Source organism: Megascapheus bottae, chromosome 15 (assembly GCF_031878675.1).
Source record: "Megascapheus bottae isolate mThoBot1 chromosome 15, mThoBot2.hap1, whole genome shotgun sequence".
In the NCBI taxonomy this organism is placed as follows: Eukaryota; Metazoa; Chordata; class Mammalia; order Rodentia; family Geomyidae; genus Megascapheus; species Megascapheus bottae.
The window spans coordinates 38,492,492-38,505,909 of NC_143523.1; the positions used below are offsets into that span (position 1 = coordinate 38,492,492).

General features: G+C 34.4%; 1 protein-coding gene across 3 annotated transcripts in view; it reads right to left on the reverse strand.

Moving 5' to 3' along the window:
* Positions 1-13,418, reverse strand: part of Rtkn2 (rhotekin 2) — a 130,026-nt gene that overhangs the window by 46,819 nt on the left and 69,789 nt on the right. Inside the window, exons 12-15 of one of the 3 annotated variants that reach the window (XM_090346393.1) lie at positions 10,547-10,654; positions 9,235-9,324; positions 5,842-5,905; positions 1,934-3,226 (exon numbers count right to left, since the gene is read on the reverse strand). In XM_090346393.1, the coding sequence (XP_090202519.1) occupies positions 3,142-3,226; positions 5,842-5,905; positions 9,235-9,324; positions 10,547-10,654 (347 nt within the window). In that variant the 3' untranslated portion in view covers positions 1,934-3,141. The other 2 variants (XR_016537838.1, XM_090346392.1) reach the window with 2 other exon arrangements.

The window sequence follows — 13,418 nt, forward strand, 5'->3', positions numbered from 1 at the left end:
TCAAAGCCTGTGGATACAGATGCTCCAGGCCTCTTCTCTCTTCAATCTGTTTACTACTCTGGGGGATTTCTACCATCTTTACAGTCTCTCTTCTTTTTACAAAGCTAATTTGATAAACTCAGTGATGCTAACAGGCTGCAGGTGGTTGCAATTTAATGTGTCATCCTCCCTTTTGCAAAAAAAAAGCTGGCAGGTAAGAAGTCAAGTCAGCAGAGTAACATCAGTGATCTGGATATAGGTGCAGTGTTTCTTCCATAGAAAGACAGGAAAAGGTCTCATGATCTTTATACTGACAGAGAATTCCTTAAAAATGAACTTCATAGACAGGCATGTGGCTCAAGCCTGTAATCCTAGCTACTCAGGAGGCTGAGATCTGAGGATCATGGTTCAAAGCCAGCCTGGGCAATACAAAGTTGTGAGACTCTTATCTCCAATTAATCACTAGAAAATGGGAAGTGGGGCTGTAGCTCAAGGATAGGGTGGTAGCCTTGAGCTGAAGGGCGCAGGGACAGTGCCCAGGCAAGCCCCATGACAAAATAAATAAATAAAGAACTTTATGCACAGTGATAGCAATTAAAAGCTGCTCCCTTCTATTGGAGACAATTTAACAATAAGCGTGCTCTTCAATATTATTTGAAGGTACTTCTGTCCTTAGGATTTTAATTGAGAATCAGCCAAACATTTAATCTGGATGGACAAAACCCCACATAGTGGATTTCTTAGCCCTCTAAATAAAAAGCAGTTTTCAACATTTGTAAACTTTGCAAATCAGAACAATGATGTAACTACTTAATCTCAATTAAAGGAAGAAAAGCAGATAAGAAGACACTAACTGCCATTCAAGGTCTTCCATCATTCGATCCCATCAGCCTGCTCAAGTTTACTGTCGCTTCATCTGAGACTATAGATGAACCATTTCAAGTTCTCCAATGTACACTCAATCTTCATGCCTTCAAAATTATCCATTGCTGTGAAAATAAATTACTTAAAATTTAGTGATTAAAACAGTATTAATTACCCTATTATCAGTTCCTATGAAACAAGAATTTGGGAGCAACTTAACCATTTGGGAGTGGCTTAGAATTTTTCATGCCTAAACTTGAGCATGTTTCCAAAGTGACTCAGTAGCAAGCTGGGGCTATCATTGGTGGGAGAGCTTAGGTCCTGTCCATCTGGTTCTCTCATAGGAAGCTTTTGGAATTCCCCAAAGTGAGTGGTAAGAGAGAGGGAGGTAGGAAAAATTTTATGTTCTAACCTAACACATTACATGTTGTCACATTACCATATTCTATTAGAAGAAAACCACTAAATACAGTCTATATTCAAGAAGAGAATTAGGCTCCGTCCTTGAAGGTGAAATGTTAAATCATTTGTGGACACATTTTAAACTACCAGACTGTACCTGTTCCCTGGCTTATTTTGTTCCTTCTGTTCAGAATGCCATTTCCTCTATTGACCTAGCCTGATTCTACATGTCTTTCAAGTTCTGTTAAGTACTCCCAAGAGCTTTCCCTCTTCACACTTCTCTTACGTATTTTCTCCAAATGCTCACAATAGCTCAAGCTGGGTCTTCTTGTGAATGTAAGAGAGTTTTCTTAGGGAATTTTAATGCAGACAGATATTCTAAGTGATATTACTAGGGGAAAGAGTGTGAGGACTCATCAGGCAGGATTTGCTCTTTATCACTTGCTACTTCTTATCAAGAATGAGGGCAGTCATTCCGGATCATGACTAAGAGATCCAAATTCTGCCTTGCCTTCTTGTTGTCAGACCTTAGTAAAGTTAAGTTTGTACTCACACTGTTCCTCTGTAAAATAGGACTGTTGAAAGAAACATTACCATGTGCTTTAATGGTATCACTTGGGAGGGTCACTTGTTTGGCTTCCCAAGTACATCAATTCAGGAGCCTCAAAGGAAGAGACACACACCAACATCTCTCCCAGATGGTTTATTGATAAGGAAACGGAAGAGGAGAATACATAGGCTCTCCAAAGTAATAAGACTAATTAGTAACCAGGAACTTGAATTCAATTTCCTCAAATCCATAAGCTGGGTATTTTCACTTTCACTGCTGATGTTAGATGAGCTTTATTTTCCGGATTGGTATTTAAGGTCCTAAACGCATCCTTGCCTTATCAGCACAATGGATTCAGTCATGCCTGCTAGTTTCACTTGTCTGGATTCTAGCTTTAACAAAATGTTTATTCTATTTTCCCCAGCCAATTGCTTTACTAACCTTAGCTTTTCCACAACCTCTACATCTACATATTTCCCTTTGCTGTAAAATTACACCCCTCCAGACATTGTCTCTTATTCTACAGAGCCCTCCAAGATTTGAGTCCTGACATCATTCCAGGATATTCTGAATATATGTAATTTTGCACTACTTTAATTCATTAATAGTAAAAAGATATAAGGCTTTTTATGCTTTCTTAAAAATTGTGTCGTAAAAGTTCTTCTCTCTTGCTGATATTTCATAGTACTTATAATTAGATTCTTAATTCGATTATATTGCTTCCTCCTTTAAATTTCCCACGTTGTTTCCTGCATTCTTTAATTTTTACAACTTTTTTTTTTTTTTTGCCAGTTCTCGGGCTTGAACTCAGGGCCTGAGAACTGTCCTTGTGCTTTCTCAAGTCTAGCGCTCTACTACTTGAGCCACAGCACCACTTCTGGCTTTTTCTATGTTTGTGGCACTGAGGAATCAAACCTGGGCCATCATATATGCTAGGCAAGCACTCTACTACTAAGCCAAACTCCCGGCCCTACAACTTGTTTTCTAATGGTAGAGATTATTTTAAAAGTCTATTTTAAAAATCTATTACAGATATTTATGTGAGGCAAGTCAAGCAGAAATTAATCTCACAATCTTCTCTGATTAGTTCCATCCACTTGAATATGAGTTTCATAACTGGCATTCCTTTAATTTATATGCTCTGGTAATGCTTAATAGTTTGAGAAAAGGGATGATAACAAATGGAGGGGTTTTTTTCTGTATTCTGTAAATTTTTGTGTACTCTAAGCCCAACATATAAATTAAAGTGGTTTATATCTGTAATCCTGGTTCCTCAGGAAGTAAAGATGGAGAGGATAAAGGTTTGAGGCCAGCCTGGACAAGAAGTATTCAAGATCCTGTCTCAATCAACAAACTTGGATAAAGTGACATATGACCATCATCCCAGTTACAGCAGCAAGGGTAAATAAGAAGATCTCAATCCAGGTTTGTCTGGACAAAAAAAACAACAAAACAAAACAAAACAAAAAAATGAGACCAGAGCCCCCCAAAAACCAGAGCTTGGTTCAAGCTACAATGTATGATTTCAAATCCTACTTCCTACCCAACCCAACACATTCACAGTAAGAAAAAATGGGAGAGGAATTATAAGTGACTTTTAAGTCACTGTGTATGTGTATATAGAAATATCTACATCCTCTTAACCCTTTCAATAAAATTTGTTTTACACACTTCTATGTTAGAGAAACAAGTTGAAGATTTAACTACCAGGAACCAAGCTAGATGCTGCGTGTATTAAGTTAATAGTTGCAACTACTCTATGAGGTAAATACTATCTAAAGGTTCTAATAATAAAACAAAACAAAGAAGCTACCCAGCCCCAAATCATACAGCTAGTTCATGAGAGAACTAGATTTGATATAGGCTTATCAGAATCTATACTCAAGCAGAAGGCTTGACCTGGTCATACTTCATAGCTGTTGAGTGATTGTTGAGTGCCTAGTAGGCACAAAGCCCTAGGTTTGATTCTTCGGTACCACATACACAGCAAAAGCCAGAAGTGGCACTGTAGTTCAAGTGGTAAAGCACTAGAGCGCTAGCCTTGTGAAAGCCCAAGACTTTCTCAAGCCAAACCTATGCTCTGAGCTCAAGCCCCAGGACTGGAAAAAAAAAAAATCACATGGACCTTCTTGAAAGCAAAGCATTTTCTTAAACTGGTGGCAAAACCCAGCTACAGGCAGCTATATTCTATTGCTGGCATTGAAGATGGAAAGAATTACAGATAAGGGCCGGAGAGTGGATTCAGCATGTAAAAGGGACTCCTAGCCAACAGCCAGTCCTCTACGCAAAATGAACTGTGAATGCACTGGGTAGTGGTCTATTCCTAGAGCCAGCACGGCATGATGGAGCTGGGTTGCAGTGGTTTTTGCAAACCACAGAAAGTTTTTTGGATCTTTCCATAGGAAATATAATATCCTGATTTCAGACTCATGAGATGTAAGCAGAAACACAGTAAGAGGCCACCAAGACTTTTTTGTTATTAGTGTAAATTAATTACACAAAGGGATCTTGTGACATATTCATACACATGTACTAAATATTCTGATCAAATTTGGCTCTCTGTTACTTTAAAGGTTTTGTTTTTGTTTTTTGTTGGTTTGATGGTCATAGGGCTTGAACTAGGCCTGGGCACTATTCTTGAGCACTTTGGCTCAAGGCTAGTGCTCTGCCACTTGAGCCAAGAACCACTTTCGGCTTTTTCTGCATATCTGATACCAAGGAATCAGACCTGAGTCTTCATGCATGCTAGGCAAGCATTCTACATCTAGGCCACACTCCTGGTCCTAGGGTATACACACTTTAAGAAGGATTCTATGCAAACATTTAAATACATTAATTATACAAAGACAATCTGAGTATAGACTTGTAAGGACTAACACCAGTGACTGCACATGTCTTTCTGTGATTAAACCAACTCTATCACATTGTCCACATCGATCAATCTAGCCCAGAGGGAGGATCAAGGAAAAATTGTAGGAAATGTTTTCAAGAATCACTAGAAGACTTCAGATCCCTAATCAAATATCTTTCAATCCATACTTTCAATCAAATACTTTTCAATCTGTAAATGTGACTGGCTCACTTAATTTTTTTTATTATCCTTAAATAGTTGTACTAAGGACTTTTATTTTTTGAAACAGTGACATTTTAATAAAATTAAAACAGTTTATGATATCAAGATTGTACAACAATTATTACCAATAGTAAAATAAATATTTGCCAGGACCAGGGGGTGGGGAAGGAGGCAGGCTCTAACAATACATTGTGCTCAAAGTTGTCTGCAGTCAGAAAAGCTAATTCAGGGTCCACAATGGTATCTACCACCTTATGAAAGACAAGTGCTCTTTCTGACACTTACTCACTTTACTAAATTTAAGAATGGAGAAATTTTCCATTAATCGAATAGGGGTTGGTTGATCCTGAATGTGTCAGTTTGTGAGTACAATCATCTTGACCAGTGTCACACTACTAATTTAAAAATTACGAACAATGCCTGCTTAAAACGCAAAACAAAACAAAAAAATCCTTCAGAGATATTGTTTTTCTTAGGCTTAACTAAGAAAATGCATAATTCATAGAGAGTTTTCACATAACTATTGTTAGCAATAAAGCAGTTAAAAATAAACAGATTGATGTTTAAAATTTTTCATTGCATTGAAAACAATTATAAAACATATATCTACATTACACTTTAGAACTAGAACAGTGAAGTCAACTATTAAAATATAAATGGTCATCAATTAAAATTTAATTACTGTTCAACAATTCACTCTTTTAAGAATGAGTTTTGATAAATTCTGACAGAGGGACAGATAATTTTCCTGCAAAGCATTTTTCTTTCTTCTCTTCTGTGCTTCAGCATTCTTTTTATCTGATATGGTTGCACCCCATTCCTGGTGGCACAGATGATTATATTCAAATGGCATTTAACATAAACTGCACCAAACTGCCCTAGAATTTCATTTTGGACTGAATTAATTAACTTCACAGTAGGTGGCTGAGGTGCAGAACATAAGCCTGAAGAAACACTTGACTACTTAACCCACCTTACATGAGTTGTCTCTAAATCGAGGCAGCTTCCATTTTTAATAGTGCCAGGTACAATACATCCTAAAGGGTAAAGATAAGGCATTTATAATAAATGGATTTAGTTTTTCACATACATTTGCATCCATTTAATAGAGGTAAGGTGGAGGGAGAGGGAAGAGGAAGGAAAACACTCCAGAGGGTTAAAGGGGTTTCAGCAGCACTCAGCACCAGCTGGCACGCCTAATACTTTTTAAAGACTGTTTGTTTACCTAAGGAAGTATACATTTAAATTTTTAAAAATGTATTCTGTCCTTGCAAGATGTTAGAATATAAAACAAACTACTTTGTAGCAAATCATACCATCTTAAATGCTGTTGTAATTTATATTTGAGGCCTTGAAATGTAAATGTAATTGTGTAAGACATTATCTTCTGATCATCAACATTATTATGCTATCATAAAATATCTATCCTTTCAATTATGCTTCTCTAATTATAATATTATTTTCAAGATCTGACAACTAACTCTGTGTTTCAAGTTTATAGTCTTCCTATATCAAGGGACAAATTAAAGGACAAATAAGCAATTCAAATCAACAGACCTAAAAAACTGAAACATCTTTCATATTACAAGAAATGTTTCTCTGTCACACATTTCTGGTTTAGGAAATGAGAACAACAAATATTTTTAGAAAACTTCTTGATAATGTTTAATTCAGTACTTTTAGACTTCGTGTGTGTATGTGTGTGCGTGTGTGAAGGAAAGAAGGACATAAGAAGAAGATAAAACAGAGGGAAAGTATGAATGTACTATTTAAAGTGGTCAAAGCAAAGAGAGAGGAAAATTGCAGTCTGATTTCAAAGGCTTTGTGACCTTTATAGCAAGAAGGTAGAGGTGGCCTTGGTCAGACTTCATTTGAGTATTTTAAGAAGAAAACACATTTTCATAGTCCCCTTTGAGAACACAACTCCTAGGAAAGTTCTCTACAAATAAATTTTCCCTCTTCTACAATGCAACTTCTTCCTGCTGTGATTTGTATGACTAGAAATGATAATGATATCATTTGGAAGTTTCGATCATGGTTTATAATAAAGGAAGGGGGATAAAGGAATGTTCAGATGCCTGTATTCGCAGAAATTTTGCCTGCAGCGTCTTCTAAATACAAATTTTAGTGGCAACAATAGTTATAAATGCTGTCAAAAAACAGCAGCTATGGTTTAAAATAAACTCAAACACTAATACTTCTTACGTGTTTTTTTTTTCCTGTCAGTTACTAAAACAGTAATCACGATAGGAATTTCTAGACTCTTCTGTAGTTAGAAAACAATAAATTCATCTACTTTTTTTTTAAGTTTTTCACACATGAGATAATCTCCAAATTCTACCAGGCTAAGCAAACAGCATTTTCTTCTCACCAAGGTCTGTCCTCCTGTCCCCAATCACAAGAGCCTTTTGTATTATTACTCCCTCCCTTTGGGTTCCAGTTCTTGCTAGGAGCCCTGGAAAAGCACAAAGTAACCTTGCAGTTACATCATGCCCTAGAAATGGAAAAAAAGATTCTGCTATCTAAAAATAATAAAAGGCTCTATTTAAATAAATGCTTATTTTTCATTGTGTTCATTTTATTTTATAATAATGTAGTTCTGTCCAGATAGAGTTCACACCTTAAATAAATAAAGATCTCCAGAGATTATACAAGGAATAGTAATTTCATTCTATTTTTACTTCTGGCAATGGTGCTTTGGGTTCAGGGTGACTGGAGATATTTAGTGCTGTTGCTGACACCTTATGGAAACTTTTATTTGGAAATCCTGATTTGATTTTTAAAACCTTTCAGTTCTTGTTTATAAGAAGGGTATTACAAAAATTGATTTTTTGTTCCTTTATGATATTCATTACCTTGCTATTTATTTCTCACTGATTTCATAATCCTGCTTGGGTCCCCATGATTAGTTGCTATGGAAATTACCTCCTATGGAAATGATTCACGGTATTATTGTAGGAATATGACTTTTAATGAATAGTATCTATAGCAGACATCAACCTTTAGTAGCAAAAGGAAATCTAATTAAATTTTTAAAAGGATTAATTCTGAAAATTATTACCATGACCAATTTTTCTGATATTTCTGAATCCTCCGTTTGCTTTTTAAGTAAGTAGTAAACACATTTTAAAGTGTTCTTCAGCGATACTCACTTCCGTACATTCCAAAGGCACAATGGACATTAACACCACACACAGAAAAGCGCATGTAAAGACCACTTCATGTACCATGTCTCTAAACTAATAAATGCTATGCTTCACTTAGGAGAGTTAATGTCAACAGGACTTCAGGGCTCATCAAGGAAACTACTGAGACCAGTGTATTACCAATTCCCTTTAAAGACAAAGAATCTAATATTCCCAAATTTATCCCAGGAATTTAAAAGGTCAAGCCTATAAATGAGAGAGTTAAACAATAGATGTGAGCCAGTGAAGCATTAGATGAGAATTCCAGAATGCTAACAAGAACATTTTCTTGGGTGGATTTTATAATTTGTGGTTTGAATGAAACCTTTGAAACATTCCATTAGTATTAAAATTCTCACAATGAGAATATGGCTCATATTTAACACATTTTAAATTACTAGACAGTCTCTCCCTAAAAGAAATGCTAATGCTTTCTTCTGCCTAGTGCTTATTCACTGCCTGGTACTAATTTTGGCGTAAATTAACCCTTCCAACAATTAGGATATTGTCTAGAAACTGCCTCTTACACTCTATGGGGAAAATCACTTATATACTGAAAGTCAGAAGTAAAAGTGAAATGTTTTCCTTCACTATAAGACAGTTTTCTATACCTAATAGCTTATTAATTATGTATGAAAATTGCTATCATATTTACTTACACAATTATGTAACTTTATGACATTTATAATGCCTCTGAATTAAGCCTTCCAGTTATGACTTCTTTTAAATGTTTTATACAGTAAAGGTTTTCTATACTTGGGCCTGCAACCATGATCGAGGGTCCAAAATGTCTTTGATGGATTTCTGTCTTGGAGCTGGTACTGGCTTAGTTTCAAAATTCTTTTTAGGGTCTGTGTGCTCACCATCAGTTAAACTACTTTTCCTGGCAGGAAGAAGTTTTGGAGGAGAAGCAACTGGTTTCTGTAAGTGGTGAATTAGGTCTGAAGGCGAGCCTGAATGTACACACATCCCTTCCCAGTTCTCCTTTGCTGAGTGGTCCGTGTTGCTCTGTGTTCTGAAGTTGAATGGAGGTTTGTCAGAAGGAGGAAGAGGAGCACGCCTCTTTTTCCTTTTCCCATCTCTTGCTGACTCACATTCAGGGGACAACACCTTTTTGTGGATGGCCATTTCATGACTGCCGTCAAAGATTGCAGCCCAAGGAGGGGGTGACGGTGCTTTACCTTTATCAATAAGGAACTGTCCATTTGTCTCTTCTATTTTATTTTGTATTATGTCACTTAAACTTTCAAGTTTCATTGGTGAATCAATGCCTGTAGTAATTTTAAGAAAAAATGCATAGAACAAAAATTCAGAAGGCATATGTACTTTACTTTCAGTAAATTTGTTTTATAAATAACTATGCTATCTAAACAAAAAAATCCAAAAGTTAACAGTAAGGTAATCAATAAAATTTGTATCTGTAAAATAACCATATCAATAACACAAAAATCAAGGATGTTATAACTGTACTATACAGATTATATATCATATACACAAAACATATGTAAAATACTGTATCCATCTATAATAAACAACATAAAATGTGTTCCAGAAATGGAGATACATGTGTACATTTTAATTTTGGATTTTTAAAAAATCTTCTTTTGAAATCTAAGGAATCTTAGTATATAAACTGGGATGAGTATAACTGGATTAATACTTTACTTTCCTACAGACTAGCAGTCTCTGTTGAAAGGAAAAACAAAAAAAATCTCAAATCCCAAACCCAGGGAAGGAATGTGAAGCCCTCATTCCATTTGGTGATAAGGTACTGGGTAAAATGTTCCCTAGGAAAAACAAGAATCAGAGATTCCCAACTATTGGAAGCATCACTGGTATGTGGTATGTTTTAATATGTCAATACAAACATTATTTTTAAATCTACAAATTTCTAGCACGTGGAAGATCAGGTATATTAGTGATAGATTAGACTAAAGCTTATTGTTGACTTGTGCTTGTTCCAGTACTTCACTGTGACACTTCACTGTGCCAATCTCCTAAAAACAGCATAAATAAATATCTTCCAATATGGAATGAAATACAAATAAGTTATGAAAATTAAACTTAACTGATTATTGTTGACTAGAGATAAAAGCTCCAATCATTAATATTCACCTACCAACACTACTTAAAAAAGTAAAATACAGAAAAGAATCACCAAATATAATTTCACTTTAAAATCTGCAAGTTTACATTTTCTGAATGTTCATCAGCAGCTCAGCTAATATTTATTCTCGGTGCACTTTTACTCATTTTAGACTTAAAATCTGTTTGATCTTGAGCATTCAAACTATGAAAAATGTGTATTCATTAATTTTGTATTAATTCATCTATTAAACATGAGTTCCTTAGTCTATAATCATATTCTTTTTTCATTCATTTTGATTGTGTCCTGAAAATTTCAGCATTTTAATTTCAATAGAATAAGCTGCTTGAGTAGGGACAATGTTGTTTTTGTTACCCTGCAGCTTAGAAAAGACAAACCCCACTTACTCATATCATGGTAGACTGAGGTCGCCTCTTTTGTCAAGAACAAAGGTGGTTTCCGTGGTGACATAATCTCAATTTTCATAAGTTCTTCACAACAATGCTTCCATTGGCCTAAGAAAAAAAGAAAGAAAAATAGCAGGCTAGTTTAAGACATAAATGTGAAGACATACAATTCATTTTCAACAGATATCAATATAGATCTTTGCTTTAAAAAATAGTGAATTTATAAATATAACATTGCCATAAAGAACTTGTGCAAAAGATAGTCCTACTCATAATTTCAAAGTCTAATTCTGTGCATAAAAATAGTTCATTTAAAAATTAAATTTCTAGGTAGATATATTAAGACTTCCAACTTATATCACTTCACAAAATAACCAACACTTTAAAATTTTTATTCATGGTTTGCACAGGCTATTTTAAATATTAAACCATTAAGTACTCAAAGAAAGCTGAAAGGTAACTAGAAGCTTAAATATAGTTGTCTTGAAAGAACTAGAACAAAGGAAAGGCAGCACTCCAAAATTTTAAATAAGAAAATAAAATTTATGTAATCACTATCTCTTTAGGATGATTACCATGCTTTCAAAAAACATATTTGCATGTTAATAAAAGGTATATAAAAGCTTTACTATGAAGAAACATCCATTAACAAAATTCTGAGTCTACTTTGTTCTAGGAAAAATGGGCACTGAAAATAAGATAAAAATAATAACCTTGAACAACTGTTTCCATTATCAGGGTAAAATTCAAGTGTGGACATTTATCAATTTTTCACCACTTTAATTTTCAAATTTTCTGATTGATTTTTCTTGCATATATATCATTAAGCTTAACTTTCCAAATTTACTATGCACCTGTATGCTGGATCTAAACTGCACAAGATTTTGTAATGATTATTAATATTTTTAAAAGTTACTGAGGCTCTCTATTCATATATCTTATTCCTGTAGAAAAATAATATAATACACCAATGCCTTTTTTAGACTGATTTATGCTCCACATTTCTTTTTTTTTAATATTTTTACTATACACATTCAAATATCTAACTTGGCTATTTTCCATGGCCTAAAAATTAAAGACATTTCATGTTAAGTTAAATTTTGTATTCATTTTTGTTTCTAGTAGAATATATTGCCATGAAAAACTGGTGTTATATGTATAAATTTTAAACACACTACCTTCACTAGTTAAGAAGCATATAAAAGCTTTTTGATATGTTATTATCATAAAGTTAAGTAGAAAATATTGTAAAGTTTGAAAACAACTTTCATTAAAACTTAAAGCAGAAATGAATACTCAAATGCAAGACTGCACCCCTAGTTCTCAAATGTAAATCGAACAGACCTCAGATCTGACATTTTTTCCTTGTATTTCCTTTTTTAGACAAATATATAAAAACTGCTTTTTTCTTCTTGATAGCAGGAACAAAATTCCTTATCTAATGGAAAAATAATGATTCACTTAAAACTGGCAAATATTTTTCTGTCACATTCTTGGACAAATTCTTTTGAATTCTTTGAAATTCTTGGTATTTTTGTGCATTCAGAGACTAAAAAGCATTTCATTGTTAACTAAAGGCAGAATACTAATCATGTAGCAAATTAGAATATCATATTCTACATGTCACTGATATGTTCTTTGGTCAAGACTTCACAACTGAAATGCTATTTTTTCCAATAAATAACTTTGAATGCGTAGATATATGTGATAGCTAATATGAAATCAAAGACCTAATATGAAAAAATATTAAGTGGATATGTTTTGTTTAAATAACAATCTATAGTACTGAAACTAGTTTTTATAGTATTCACTGTTATAATGTCTCCAGTCAAAAAATTGAACCCAATATTTCTTTATTTTTTTATTTGTATATTTTGTCAATCATGGGGCTTGAACTTTTCTGGGGTTATGAGCTGCCCTGAGCAATTCAGCTCAAGGCTAGGCTAGTGCTGTACCACTTTGAGCCACAACACCACTTCCAGTTTTCTGGTTGCTAATTGGAGATAAAGAGTTTCATGGGTTGGTTTTGACTGCCTGGGCTGGCTTTGAACCACAATCCTCAGATCTCAGCCTCCTGTGTAGCTTAGGATTATAGGTCTGAGCCATGGGTGAAATATTTGGAAAACAGCAGGGTGCAGTGTACCAAAAGTATTAATATCTGAAGCTCTTGTTATATTTTTTAATTCTCCTGTGTTTTTTTTTTTGATGAGGGGAGAAAGGGTTTATCCCATTTGTGTCATGCTTAGCTACTTAGCACAATATCTTATTATCTCACATTTCTCAGGATCAGAATTCTGAGTGAGTAGAAGTGAAAATAGCATAATGAAACCTATTAACAACGTTAGAGCTGGGCGCCTGTAATCCTAATCTATTCAGGAGCCTGAGATCTAAGGATGGAGGTGGTACATGCCTGTAATCTCAGCACTCAGAAGTCAAAGGTACATCCTCATAAAGATGGAACAAATACTTCAAGGTTTATTGAGAACCTAGGGATGGTATTTAAGGAAAACATTGTAAAGAATTAAATGATGCCAGTGACAGTCATAACATTCAATGCATATATGAAAATGGGACTTGGAAATTGATGAGATGTGTGTGGTTAGGAGAGATAAGTGAGAATTAGGAAAAAGGTGACTTTGAACAAGATGCATTGTATTCATAAACTGACATGCTGAATTGAAAAACCCTTATAGAAATAAAGATATTTATGTCATGCCTATAATTCTCTATTTAACCACCATAAACTATAACCTTTTTACAAACCTTAATTTTCTCATAGGAATGTTATTGGAAATAAGGCATTTGGTATATAGGAGGTAATAGATAAATTATTTTCTTTCCTCCTTTCTAAACTTTACTCTAAAACCCAATA